The sequence below is a fragment of the Pituophis catenifer genome, unplaced genomic scaffold (genome assembly GCF_029215685.1).
Source record: "Pituophis catenifer annectens isolate HBS135680 unplaced genomic scaffold, rPitCat1.0.hap2 SCAF_10, whole genome shotgun sequence".
Classification (NCBI taxonomy): domain Eukaryota; kingdom Metazoa; phylum Chordata; class Lepidosauria; order Squamata; family Colubridae; genus Pituophis; species Pituophis catenifer.
Genome location: NW_027256890.1, coordinates 13,927,955 through 13,939,824, shown reverse-complemented (window position 1 = coordinate 13,939,824; position 11,870 = coordinate 13,927,955). Strand labels below are relative to the sequence as shown.

Here is an 11,870-nt window from a genome sequence, read left to right as displayed (position 1 = left end):
CTTCGTATCTATCCTTCCTTTCCTTCCTTCCTTCCATCCTTCCTTTCCTTCCATCCATCCATCCATCCATGCATCCATCCATCCATCCATCAATCCATCCTCCATCTGATTTATAAAGCTGAATTTCGGCACCTTATAAAAAGAACGATAAACGAAAAGCTTGGTGTTGTACCATAGACTACGTAGACCCTTTCCCAGGATATCTCTTGGCATCTGGGAAGTCTGTTACTCTCTCTCTCTCTTACACCTTCTCTTCAAAGTTGAGGGGGGGACTTCAACTCCAAACTGGCTGGGGAATTCTGGGTGTTGCAGTCCCCACTTCCTAAAGTCCTTGAGGCTGAGAAATTCTGGGTCTGTTTAGAAGAGAAGATCTACAAGAAGCATGATAACAGATTTCCGATAGACAGATTATGATTATGATTAGATTACTATTACAAATTCCCAGGGAAGAGGTTATTCTCTTGCACAATCCAAGGTTTTATTTTACTGTTTCTTTTATAGGAATTCCCACCCGTACTATAAACACTTCTTTTGAGTAACTCCCAGGATAAATCAAACACATTTTCTGTCCCTTTCCTTTTTTATCTCATTCAAATCCACTCATTATTTTTCGGGTATTAACTTGGTTTCTGAGACCACGATTACTGGTCTCGTGCGAATTTTGCAGCCTCGGGCTCTAACCACTACACCAAATTATCTCCTGGGTGATGTCAAGCTTGATCCACAGGTTTAAGGACATTTTTGCTCTTGAGCAATTATAAAACCTTTAGCCACAGATTTAGATCCAATTTCTCCTTCTTTGTATTTTCAATTTTAACAAAATTTTACATTTTGTAGGTCATGATTTGTTGTTGTGTTTGTTCTTTCTTTCTTTCTTTCTTTCTTTCTTTCTTTCTTTCTTTCTTTCTTTCTTTCTTTCTTTCTTTCTTTCCTTCCATCACTGGACTTTGGACTGAAATCAAAAGAGGCGTTTAAAAAACAACAACCAAGATCCTAGTCCTCAAGAGGGGAGGAAAAGAACGTGCTCCAATTCTCCGAGGACAAGTCCGCACGTATGCCCATCGTTTGTGAAGAGACAGCTGGGCCTACCAGCGGTGGGATCCATCTCTACCAAGAAGTCATCTTCAAAATAATATGCTCTTGATCTTGTGGGATGTATTCGGCGATACCTGAGGAGCAGAAATGCAGACACCTCGTTGCTGTTATGAGGAGGAAGGAAACAGGATAATCTGTAGGGTTGCCCCAAGTTATATTCCGGCTATCTGGGGATCACCAATTAGCTTGGGGCTAATTGGCCACTCCCTTAGCCTATTTAAGGAGGAACGCCGACTGAAACAATTTGCAGGGAACAACTTCGTTCACTCTCCTTTGTGTCTTGTCTTATCTTTTTTTTTTTATTAAAAAGTTTTATCAAAGATACAAACATTTTCTCCCCGCCTCCCTCCCACCCCCTCTCCTCCCCCTTCCCCCACTCCCCCTCCCTCTTGTCTTATCTTATCAGCTTCCTGCAAATTGCTTCTGGGCATTCTGCCAACCACAGTAAGCTTTCAGTTATTATTCTTGGAATTCTTGGCGGCTGTTAATGCCGTTGTTGTAAAAAAAAACATGGTTTATTTAGTAAACTAAGGTTTGAACGGACTTTGTGTGTGCTGCGTTCTTTGGGGTCCGTAGCTGGGGCAGAAACAGCATCCCTACGACCCCCCTGCCCCCAATCCAACATCCAGCCCTCACCTTGGTCCAAACTGCTGTTGGGATGCCTCAGGAGCCTCCAGTACTTCCGTTCGCCTTCTTGAGGCTTCTCCCCCATCACTCCCGTCAGCATGGGGCCGGAGAGGGTTTTCTGGGTCTCATACCTATTTCACGCACCCCCCCCCCCAAAAAAAAAGAGAACCAGCATCTAAGAAAACCGGGCAAAGCATCGTTAGGCTACATCCGAGACAATTTTTTTTTTTTTTTGCAGGAACGAGACGATCCGAATTATGAAGATGCCCAAATCTTCTAAGAATTGGATTAGTTAAATTCATTGATTAATTTTTATTCCGGCTCTGCTCTTCTCCTGATGAGAGAAAAAAGGGGACTCTGGGAATGCTGCTAATCCAAAGTCTGCCCATCAGGTCACCCCAGTTCCGAGGATTTCTGGAATCCGGGACTCTCCAAAAGGATCTGGGCTTCTGGACCTGCCATCTGGCCAAATCAGGAAAGCTGCCTGTTAGCCCTTTGAGGTAGACCGGACTAGGAAACCAACAAAAGTCTATTATTTTATCTACTGGTTGAGTGTTTCGTCTAGTGGTGAAGACGCTAGCCTAGAAACCAGGAGGCTGTGAGTTCTAGTCTCACCTTTGGCGTGAAAGCCAGCTGGGTGACTCTGGGCCAATCACTACGAGACCGTGAGTTCTAGTCCCGCCTTAGGCATGAAAGTGACTGGGTGACTTTGGGCCAATCACTAGGAGACCGTGAGTTCTAGTCCCGCCTTAGGCATGAAAGTGACTGGGTGACTTTGGGCCAATCACTAGGAGACCGTGAGTTCTAGTCCCGCCTTAGGCCTGAAAGTGACTGGGTGACTTTGGGCCAATCACTAGGAGACCGTGAGTTCTAGTCCCGCCTTAGGCCTGAAAGTGACTGGGTGACTTTGGGCCAATCACTAGGAGACCGTGAGTTCTAGTCCCGCCTTAGGCATGAAAGTGACTGGGTGACTTTGGGCCAATCACTAGGAGACCGTGAGTTCTAGTCCCGCCTTAGGCATGAAAGTGACTGGGTGACTTTGGGCCAATCACTAGGAGACCGTGAGTTCTAGTTCCACCTTTGACCTGAAAGCCAGCTGGGTGACTCTGGGCCAATCACCCAGGTCCCAAAGCAGCCATCTTCCCACCCCGTCCTCTAGCCAATTCCCCTTGCCCACCCGAAACCTGAGAACGAGGCGCTGACCTCAAAGGCTGCTGAATGTCTTTGGCTGCAGCTTCCAGGACCTCCAGAAGAGACGATCCCCGAGGAACCACCACGACATGCTGGTACAGTAACTGAGAGGCCTTCCTTGCTTCTAGCCGGATAGAAATATTCCGTGTCGGATCGATCCCCTGAGGTTTCGGCAGGGAAAGATCAGGGACTGAACTTTCTGTGAAGAAAAGAAGAAGAAGAAGAATCAGAAACGATTTCCTGGTTAGAACAGTGTGTCCCAACCTTAGGCAATTTAAGATGGGTGGACTTCAACTCCCAGAATTCCCCAGCCAGCTGTTGTGGCCCGCCGGTGGCCAACGGAGCTGGCAGCAGAGTTGGACAGTGAGGAGGTTGGGGAGGAACATGGGCCAGTCCTGGGGGCTGGAGAAAGCTCGGACGAGGGTTTTGCGTTGGAGGCAGAGAAGAAGCTAGATGGCAGTGAGGCAGAGGAATAGCTGGAGCCTGTTCCCAGTTTGTGCATGCACAGAGCTGCCAGAAGACAAGAACAACTCAGAAATCAGGGCCGACTTGGGAGTAAAGCCACACCTTGGAGGAGATTTGCCCCCTCCCCTAGGAAACAAAAGAGGAGCGAACAGGGAGTGGGCTTTTGCAGGAAACAATCCGTTCGTTCCGTGACTCTTGAGAGACTCTGTGCCAAGTTTGGCCTTGCCCTGCGTTTGGAAACTCATTACGTGGCAGCTTGCCAAGCGAGATAAGGACTGTGTTGATAAATATTCCTTTGAAAAACTGTTTGGACAGGCCTTGCTGACTGTGAATGAAAGGGATTCAGGAGTGGGCTGCTGGGGGTTCGTAGCGGTTTGGGAGAATCTCTAGCTAAGATTCTGTACAGTTCGGAGAACCCCCAAATCCCACTCCTGGCTGGCCCCGCCCACCCCTCCCCTCCCCTCCCAGGAGTCCCCACATGGCCTGTTTTGGATGCAGGTAAGTGCAGGGCGCGCGCGGAGGCTCGAGGAGGGTGAAAAACAGGCCTACCAGAAGTTCGGGAAGGGCCTCCGGTGCCTGGGGAGGCCGTTTTCACCCTCCCGGAGGTTCAATAAAAGCCTCTGGAGCCTAGGGAGGGCAAATCCCTCCTTCCCACTATGGTGCAGGAGGCCGACTAGGCCACGCCCACCATGGCCACACCCACCCAGCAACCAGGTAGAGAACCCCTTGCTAAAATTTTTGAAGGCCACTCCTGGATGCCCTTGTTCTAATCAGTCGCGCTTCCCCTTCAGCCAAAGTCAGCTTCGGTGCCCTCCCTTCTCTCTCTCCCTTACCTGTTTGAGTTTGGCACGTCATGCTGGCAACATCCAGGTAACTCTTGCAATACAAGGCAGGCAGCAGCTGTGACCGGATCAGGTTGTTTTGAAAGTCTCCCTGTTCCAGGCTCTGCCTCAGGGCCTCCATGCCGCTGGAGAACTCCTGTTGGTTCTGCCTCATTCCGACAGCGCTCAAAAACTAACGGAAAACAAATGGCAAAGCTAAACAAGTTCACCCAAGATTAGAGAAGAAAGCGCCCTCTATAGGTCATTAAAGTAAAAGTTCAGTTGTGTCTGACTCTAGGGGGCGGTGTTCAGCCCCGTTTCTTAGTCACGGGAGCCAGCATCGTCCGAAAGACGCTTCTGTGGTCATGTGGCCGGCATGACTATATCAAGGAACGTGGATACCTTCCCAACCCGGTGGTACCTATTTATCTACTCACATTTTGCATGCTTTCGAACTGCTAGGTGGGCAAAAGCTGGGGCAGGAACAAGAGCTCATCGTGTCTTGAACCCAGGGTGTCAGCTTTCCTGCTGATAGGCTCGGTGTCTTTAACAGCTGAGCCATCGCGCCCCCTTATATGTCATTTTTTTGGTAATCCCTCCAATTCCTTGATTCAGGGTGGAATCGGGAGACTAAACGGAGCTGAGCATTTACTGGCCGGATGCCCTTCCTGATGCCTACGCGGGGTTCACAGCAAATATTTTCTCTTTCCACCTTGATAGAGAAACATCTGTTGCTGCCTGGGATTGATCTCTCAACCTTCCGAGCGGGAGGCAAAGCATCTTCACCTCTAGGCTACCACATCGCTCACCCTCTTGTATGCCATTAATCGTGAATAAATGACCTGCACCCCAAAAGAAATCCCCCTACCATCAAGGAAGACAATGCCAGGGACAGGACACCCCACCCTCTCCTCACCTGCACCGCCAGCGGGGTGCTGTAGATGTTCCCATAAACCCCATCTTGAGTCCGAGCTTCCAGGATCTTTGCTTTTGCTCGTTTCACAGCCCTGCTTACGCTGACCTGGAGATTGTGGGGGTATCCGGGGGTTTGTTCCAAGCAGATAAAAGCCAAGCCGGCCATGGCTTCCGTGTCTTGAGTGAAGGAGAGGAAAAGAAGGATGGGGTGAGGTCCCAAGACTGTCAGTTCGGCCCCAGAGGCCCTTCAATGAATCCCACCCAACTGGGAGGAGATGACTACAGAGGAGACACATTGTTGGAACACAAATTGTGAACCAGGGTTAACAGCTCCGGGCATCCCAACAAATCAATCAATCTGTAGCTCATTTAAGAAAACCTTGTTTCTTTCCAGCCACAGCTGGACTCAATTCATTCAGATAGACTTTGACTTACGACCGCAACTGAGCCCAACGTTTCCGTTGTTAACCGAGACAGTGACTTTTGCACCATTTTAACACCTTCCTTGCCACACCCCTCCTTGGAAAAACTTTATAGCTCCCACTGCCTTAAGGAAGTTCAAAACATTCTTAAAAGATCCATCTCATCCTGGGTACCCTTTTTTTTTTTTTTTTTTTTTTGAACTATTACCATCTGGCAGCCGGTACAGGACAAGAAAAACAAGGACAATAGGCTGAAAAACAGCTTCTATCCCAGAGCGGTAACTATATATTGAATTTTACTGTATAGTAGAAGTGCAATATCAGAGGTTTTCAATTCAATTGCATAGAACATGAAGGAGGGGTGTTCTTGTTTTGTTTTATTTTATTTTATGTATAATGTTCACTGAAGATGGCATTTAATTTCATTGTACTGGGTGCAATGACAATAAATTAAACAATGGCTAAGCAAATCGCTGCGGTTGTTAAGCCAGTCACACGGTCCTTAAGTGAGAGAAAATTTGGCCAAAAGGCTAAAAAAAAAAAGCACCTTCACCTGGAAGATTTGGGCCAGGCTGATCTTACCTACAGAGAGTGTCTGGTGGTGATTAAATCTGTCATGGTGTTCAGCCGACAGCAGCTTCCGGATCACCTCCGGATCGGTCCTCTTGTTATGAACGCACAAAGCCAGGATCCCCAAGCTGTACTGGAAATAGTTGGTGATGGGGTAACCTTTCTCCTTGTGCCCTAGGTGTAGAGAAAGATGCTTCCTGAACAATGAAATCCTTCCGTCCTCAACCATTTCGATAGGAGCCAGCCGTGTGCAGCAGCTGCCCAAAAAAGCCAACACAGTTCTAGGCTGCATCAACAGAGGGATTAGAATCAAGATCACGTGAAGTGTGAATACCACTTTATAAAGCCTTGGTAATAAGGGCACACTTGGAATAAGGCATCCAGTTTTGGTCGCCACGATGTAAAAAAAGATGCGGAGACTCTAGAAAGAGTGCAGAGAAGAGCAACAAAGAGGATTAGGGGACTGGGGGCTAAAACATACAAAGAACGATTGCAGGAACTGGGTATGTTTAGTTTAATGAAAAGAAGGACTAGGGGAGACAGTCTACCAATATCTCAGGGGCTGCCCCAAAGAAGAGGGAGTCAAGCTATTCTCCAAAGCACCTGAAGGCAGGACAAGAAGCATTTGGCCAGGATTGGGGGCACCAAGTTCAAAATTGGTCGTTTCTAATTTTACGATCTCGGATGAACACTGTTATCCTAGTGGGAGAAAACCCTCTGAAATAACCGTGATTGGGAATTCTTCGGGCTGACCCCGTTCTCACCGATGTGCTTCATTTCTCTATTCAAGAGAAGCTTCAGCTGAGTCACCGCTCGGTTCCTCTCTGGGGTGTCCATGTTCTGACAAGCAGCCCGCAGAGCGAGGAGGTACAAAGCCAGCTCTCCTGTCCCAGTTTTTTTCCGGTGGCTGGGATCGGAAGGGATCCTGGAGCTGCTAAGACAAGAAACCGGATCATTAAATTCTTTCTCTGTGGGCTGGGAGGGATTCTGCAGGGTTAATATATTAGAGTAGAGTAGAGTAGAGTAGAGTAGAGTAGAGTAGAGTAGAGTAGAGTAGAGTAGAATAGAATAGAATAGAATAGAATAGAATAGAATAGAATAGAATAGAATAGAATAGAATAGAATAGAATAGAATAGAATGTAAGAAGGAAGGAGAATAAGATAGGATAGGATAGGATAGGATAGGATAGGATAGGGTAGGGTAGGGTAGGGTAGGGTAGGGTAGGGTAGGGTAGGGTAGGGTAGGGTAGAGTAGAGTAGAGTAGAGTAGAGTAGAGTAGAGTAGAATAGAATAGAATAGAATAGAATAGAATAGAATAGAATGTAAGAAGGAAGAAGAATAAGATAGGATAGGATAGGATAGGATAGGATAGGATAGGATAGGATAGGGTAGGGTAGGGTAGGGTAGGGTAGGGTAGGGTAGGGTAGGGTAGGGTAGGGTAGGGTAGAGTAGAGTAGAGTAGAGTAGAATAGAATAGAATAGAATAGAATAGAATAGAATAGAATAGAATAGAATAGAATAGAATAGAATAGAATAGAATAGAATAGAAGGAAGAGGAAAGAGGATAGGATAGGATAGGATAGGATAGGATAGGAGAGGAGAGGAGAGGAGAGGAGAGGAGAGGAGAGGAGAGAAGAGAAGAGAAGAGAAGAGAAGAGAAGAGAAGAGAAGAGAAGAGAAGAGAAGAGAGTAGAAGAGGAGGAAGAGGAGGAAGAGGAGGAAGAGGAAAGAAGGAAGGAGAATAGAGTAGAGTAGAGTAGGGTAGAATGGAATGGAACTTTGTAACTTTGAGTGGTCACTATACAAACTGCCGTAAATCGAGGACTCTCTGTAAATAATAAATACGCCCGTGCAGGAATTCTACATTTCCATCAAGAATTTCTAAGGCATTTTTTCTTCTTTGTTTGGAAGAATTTTTCAAGACAAATTTCTGGGTTGCGATTAGGCTGCACCTACCGGCTGCTTTGAGGCTGAAAGACATCCGACAGTCGGTTGAGATACTCCCTTTCCTTCTCCAAATTATGCTGGTTGGAAAGTCGAAGGGCCAAATAGAGGCTGGGGTCTGGCTCCTGGGACCCATCGCCCGCTACCTTTAGGAGCTCCGAATTCAGGGACTGGATGAGCTGGAGGTTTTCTGCAGGGATTTCTTCCAGAGAAAGAAAGAAAGAAAGAAAGAAAGAAAGAAAGAAAGAAAGAAAGAAAGAAAGAAAGAAAGAAAGAAAGAAAGAAAGGAAGGAAAGAAAGAAAGAAAGAAAGAAAGAAAGAAAGAAAGAAAGAAAGAAAGAAAGAAAGAAAGAAAGAAACATTAGAGTGGTGCCTAGAAGGGGAGCTCTCACCTCACAATCAGGAGGTCTGATATCATATCATCATATTCTACATTTATCATCATTTTCTTAATACATATTTATCTTTCCTCTTACATTTAAATTGAATGCATTACAACATATTTTCCCCATATTTCTTACTTTTACATTGCCTATTGTCTATATTCAGTCTCCAGCCATTGGCCCAAAATTGTCCCCATACGTTGTAATCCTCCGATTCTTCCTTCCCCTTAATTGCTAAGATTAATCTACTCATTTCTGCACATTCTAATATTTTCTTACTTACCTCTCCCTTCGTAGGAATTTTTTCTGCTTTCCAGTTTTGGCACTTCCTGACAATCTTAATCATAAAGACAAAGAGACTTACGGCACAGCTGGACTGACGTAAACAGGAGGTGGAAGAGGAAAAGGAAGGGAAGTTGGAGCCATGGAAAGCCCATCCCGACAGAGACCACGGCAGGAAAATGGCGTGGACTGTCCCAAAAAAGCTTTCTCTTCAGGAATCCCAGATCACTGATCACCGTAAGGACCGATCCGGGTCACGGCATCCTCTCCGGAGCAACGGCTGAATCTTACAAAAGAGAAAAGGACTTTGGCTGAGTCGGAAGAAAAACAGCGACGGGAGAGACTGGAAGGGGACTTTGGCATCCTGTATCACATTTCGATCTCTTGGCTCAGGATGAGGAAGGCCGGTTTATGGAACCGGATGGAGTCGGCGAGAGGCTGCAGTGGGAGACCGGGAGCTTCCCATATCTTCCCATATTTCATCATTTACTGTAAATAGGAGCCAGCCGTGTGCAGCAGCTGCCCAAAAAAGCCAACACAGTTCTAGGCTGCATAAACAGAGGGATAGAATCAAGATCACGTGAAGTGTTAAGACCACTTTATAATGCCTTAGTAAGGTCACACTTGGAATATTGCATTCAGTTTTGGTCGTCACGATGTAAAAAAGATGTGGAGACTCTAGAAAGAGTGCAGAGAAGAGCAACAAAGATGATTAGGGGACTGGAGGATAAAACATATGAAGAACGGTTGCAGGAACTGGGTGTGTCTAGTTTAATGAAAAGAAGGACTAGGGGAGACATGATAGCAGTCTTCCAATATCTCAGGGGCTGCCCCAAAAAAGAGGGGGTCAAGCAATTTTTCAAAGCACCACTTCTGGAGGCAAGTTGTTCCACTGATTAATTGTTCTCACTGTCAGGAAATTTCTCCTTAGTTCTAGGTTGCTTCTCTCCTTGATGAGTTTCCACCCGTTGCTTCTTGTCCTGCCTTCAGGTGCTTTGGAGAATAGCTTGACTCCCTCTTCTTTGGGGCAGCCCCTGAGATATTGGAGGACTGCTATCATGTCTCCCCTAGTCCTTCTTTTCATTAAACTAGACATACCCAGTTCCTGCAACCGTTCTTCATATGTTTTAGCCTCCCGTTCCTTAATCCTCTTTGTTGCTCTTCTCCGCACTCTTTCCAGAGTCTCCACATCTTTCTGACATCTTCTTTTGCTGAAAGTTATTCTGCGAGATAATCTTCTCTCTACATGGTTAACCAGAACAGAGTTTATTCAGCAGGCTCTCCCTATAACACCCTCCCTAAGGAGTGATTTTTTTCAGCCCGTCGTTTTCAAATGTTTGGCTAGTTTGCAAGTTTGTTGAATCGAGAGACAACCCGACCGGTAGCAAGAGAGAAACTTAAAAACTGAGACTGTCTCATACTTCCTCTTCGATCTGTTTCCTCACCGGAGAAAGGCAATGTTGTTTCTCCAGAAATAAGTCCCGACTGAATCCAATGGGGCCGAATTTTGCATTTTTTTTAAAAAAAAAAAAGACAGGCAGATTGATAACACAGCCGTCTTCAGATCTGGCTCTTTTCATGCTTCTTGGGGAAATCTCCCCCTCTAGCCTCACAATGCCTGAAGGGCACCAGGTTGGGTAAAACTTCAATGTTTTGAATGACAGGGGCTTCCTTGATGCCTCTTACCTTAATTGTACTGGCCGTTGATTCTATCCTAGTGGGGTCTTCTTTCGAATTCTCATGAGTAGCCAGAAACTGAGTTGTGGGAGATTCACTTTTCCCACGATTTCTTGTTTATCCTTTGTCATACGATCTCTGCTTTCCCCTCCCAGCTGCTGAAGTCAGCTGTTTTTTTGTTTTTGCAGGAAGTGGCTTTAAACAAAAAAAGAAAGTTGAGAGACCAGAGCAGAGATCTGGAAGGCGGGGCAGAGGACAAGTGTGTAGGACAAGTTGTGTTAGACCGAGAAAAAAAATATATCCTCTAATAATAATCTGAAACAGATAACAGCATTGAAATACATCGAGGATGGTTAAGATTTCTTATCAGGGAAGGAACAAAAGCTGCAGGCATAGAAGGATCTGTGCCTACAGTATTGGGATTCCTTTTTTTAAAGCTAGAATCTCAATTGCCACTGAACCAAAGTCACTTTTAAAATAGGGTTTTGTTTGTTTGTTTGTTTTAACAAAGGTTTTTGTGATGATGTCCATTACAACTCCTGAATGTGATTAAATGATCAAGTCAGAGTGTAGCTTTAATGTTGGGAAACTCATTGTGGATACATTTGTGAGACCAGTTTTTTTTTTTAAAAAAAACAAGTTTTATTTAATTTTTCTTTTACATACATATTTTATGAAGAGAACGTTGACCAGGTCATATCTTATGCATCTTATAACATAGTTATATATTGAATTTTATCATCCATTCCAATATTCCTTTGTTTTTTTCCAAATACAATTTACCTATTTCGGTTTTCAGCCATAATTTTCTTTTTCCCTATTTTTTTTAATCTTATCTTAATCTCTTCTTAATACATAATATATGAAAAATATCGCCATCTGCCCTTTAATTCCTAGTTACTTAGCGTAACATTAATTAATCATCTTATTTCTCCATTTATGAAATATATTTCTCAGAATCCCCATCACACTTCTTTCTTTCTTTCTTTCTTTCTTTCTTTCTTTCTTTCTTTCTTTCTTTCTTTCTTTCTTTCTTTCTTTCTTTCTTTCTTTCTTTCTTTCTTTCTTTCTTTCTTTCTTCTTCTATTCTTTTTCTTTTCTTTCTCCTTTTCCTTTCCTTTCCTCCCTTCCCCTCCCCTCCTCTCTCCTTTCTGTATCTCCAAGAACACTTCAGTCTTTCTGCGCTTGCGCCAAAGCAAAGCAAGCCCGGTCCATGAAGAAGCCTCCAGGGGGCAGCAGAGAGACGCGGAAAAACTCGACTTCGTGCGCCTCCTCTTTATCCCGGACAGCCAATCCCCATCACGCTCCCCCCCCACCTTCAGAGAGGACCCTTCTCCAAAGGACCCCTCTCCGACCTTCTACTTTGGTGCCTGCTCGAAACAGCGGGCTCCGGGGAGATTTTCTCGGCTTGATCAACCCCGGGAATAAAGCACATCTTCCTGCCTCGCGGAGTCCACAACCGTCCGCTCCCGAGGCC

At 45.4% G+C, this 11,870-nt stretch overlaps 1 protein-coding gene across 3 annotated transcripts; it reads right to left on the bottom strand.

Annotated features, from left to right (window-relative positions):
• Nucleotides 1–410: 410 nt before the first annotated feature.
• TCN2 (transcobalamin 2) lies at nt 411–10,537 on the bottom strand. 3 transcript variants are annotated; one of them, XM_070950601.1, is made up of 10 exons: nt 10,403–10,537; nt 8,799–9,002; nt 8,064–8,253; nt 6,871–7,040; nt 6,119–6,280; nt 5,116–5,291; nt 4,212–4,392; nt 2,926–3,112; nt 1,732–1,853; nt 411–1,169 (listed from the first exon to the last, which is right to left on the bottom strand). In XM_070950601.1, the coding sequence occupies exons 2-10, from the start codon at nt 8,869–8,871 to the stop codon at nt 1,108–1,110; spliced, it is 1,323 nt and encodes a 440-aa protein (XP_070806702.1). In that variant the 5' UTR covers nt 8,872–9,002; nt 10,403–10,537; the 3' UTR covers nt 411–1,107. The 3 variants fall into 3 exon arrangements, with proteins under 3 accessions (XP_070806702.1, XP_070806704.1, XP_070806705.1); XM_070950603.1 differs by having other exon boundaries at nt 6,871–7,037; XM_070950604.1 differs by having other exon boundaries at nt 8,064–8,241.
• Between the last annotated feature and the right edge of the window lie 1,333 nt (nt 10,538–11,870).

Excerpts from the sequence above, each read along its gene's own strand:
- TCN2 (XM_070950601.1), bottom strand. The coding sequence starts at position 8,871 with ATGGGCTTTCCATGGCTCCAACTTCCCTTCCTTTTCCTCTTCCACCTC. Across the intron at positions 7,041-8,063 it reads TTTCAGCCTCAAAGCAGCCG|CAGCTCCAGGATCCCTTCCG; the intron begins GTAGGTGCAGCC and ends TTCTTGTCTTAG. Across the intron at positions 6,281-6,870 it reads TAGAGAAATGAAGCACATCG|GGCACAAGGAGAAAGGTTAC; the intron begins GTGAGAACGGGG and ends CTCTACACCTAG.